This window comes from Anoplophora glabripennis, unplaced genomic scaffold, assembly GCF_000390285.2.
Source record: "Anoplophora glabripennis isolate ALB-LARVAE unplaced genomic scaffold, Agla_2.0 scaffold127, whole genome shotgun sequence".
Taxonomy (NCBI): domain Eukaryota; kingdom Metazoa; phylum Arthropoda; class Insecta; order Coleoptera; family Cerambycidae; genus Anoplophora; species Anoplophora glabripennis.
Window position 1 is genome coordinate 318,389 of NW_019416291.1, and position 1,377 is coordinate 319,765.

The window sequence follows — 1,377 nt, forward strand, 5'->3', positions numbered from 1 at the left end:
AGAACAGTATGTACAGTCTAAGATAACACCTAAAAAAAATAAATGTAAAAAAAACTATAAACAAGTATAAGGAATCAAAATCAAATTACTCAAGTTGATATCAATTTTTCTCTGCAGTCATCTGTATATTTAAGTCCAGATATTATTATAAAGCACTTGAATGCTTTCAAAACAACTTATTATTTCCAATATAACAGCGTTAATTCAAAAAATGAAACTAGAGTTTAAAAAACAAATTTTATTCTTACGACATAAGTTACAAAAAGAAATGTACTTCAATCAAAGAGTCCAAGACCCATATCGTCATCACTTTCTTCTGGTTCAGACTCTTTTTTCTTTTCTTCTTTAGCCGGGGCAGCCGCTGCAGCGACAGGTGCAGCTGCAGGGGCAGCTCCACCAGCTGGAGCAGCACCTACCCCAGAACCGATGTTGGTGATGAGTTCCTTGATATTGACACCCTCCAAAGCTTTGGCAAAGAGACCAGGCCAGTAGGGCTCAACGTCTACGTTGGCAGCCTTCAGGATAGTTTGGATTTTCTCACCCTGAAATATATTATTAACTCACTATTAGGTTCATGTTACTGGTTTAAAAGTATATGGATTTACGTTTAAATAAATATAGAAAAGGTAAACGTGTAATAAGAAAAAAAATGTATAAATGTTTATCTTGAATTTACGTAGCGGTAAAAACTTCTAGGTTAGGTTAATATTCAAATTCAAATCGACTTCAAAATACAAATATTTTAATAAAACAAAACAATAAATAAACTCCAAAATATACATAACATGATATAAAATTTAGATTACAGAAACTGAAAGAAATAAAATAAGATTTTCTTGAAGATAACATAACCTATAATATTAAAAATAAAGTTTACTTACGGTAACGGCAATATCATCATCCGCCAAGATAAGTGCGGAATAAACACAAGCTAGCTCAGCGTTGGAAGTCATTTTTAAATAAGTTTGAATAAAACTTTTGGTGCAAGTCGCCTTTTTGGCCTTAGCTCAACACGAGAACAAGCACACGTCTAGAATGGAAAGATTGAAAAGAAATAAAGAAATATATTTTGACAATTTTGACAGTTGTTTCCACAACTTAAGATCGCTAAAGTAGTTAACTTTTTAGCCCGATTATTATCTTAGTCAACCTTAGAGCACATACTACTGGAAACAGCGTCCAGTGGCAGAGAGTGTAGCGGAGGTTTAGTGAGAGAGAGAGAATATATAAGAGTGCATTTGCTATATCTCTCTAGCAATATGCAGTCGCGTGCTACTAGAGAGAAACAGCAAAACCTCCGCTACACTTTCGGCCATTGAGCCGCTGCCTCCAGTAGTAAATGCTCTAAGGGAGCCCTAAGGATAATTATAATACATA

The 1,377-nt window shown here is 34.4% G+C and overlaps 1 protein-coding gene across 1 annotated transcript; it reads right to left on the minus strand.

The window, feature by feature from the left end:
• Positions 1 to 223: 223 nt before the first annotated feature.
• On the minus strand, positions 224 to 1,059 carry LOC108903593 (60S acidic ribosomal protein P1). Its single transcript, XM_018705819.1, has 2 exons — positions 882 to 1,059; positions 224 to 542 (listed from the first exon to the last, which is right to left on the minus strand). The coding sequence occupies exons 1-2, from the start codon at positions 951 to 953 to the stop codon at positions 276 to 278; spliced, it is 339 nt and encodes a 112-aa protein (XP_018561335.1). The 5' UTR covers positions 954 to 1,059; the 3' UTR covers positions 224 to 275.
• Between the last annotated feature and the right edge of the window lie 318 nt (positions 1,060 to 1,377).

What these genes read in the sequence shown, in the direction of transcription:
- LOC108903593 (XM_018705819.1), bottom strand. Translation starts at nt 953, where the DNA reads ATGACTTCCAACGCTGAGCTAGCTTGTGTTTATTCCGCACTTATCTTG. An exon ending in ATGATGATATTGCCGTTACC is followed by an intron (nt 543 to 881) that starts GTAAGTAAACTT and finishes AATATATTTCAG; the next exon opens with GGTGAGAAAATCCAAACTAT.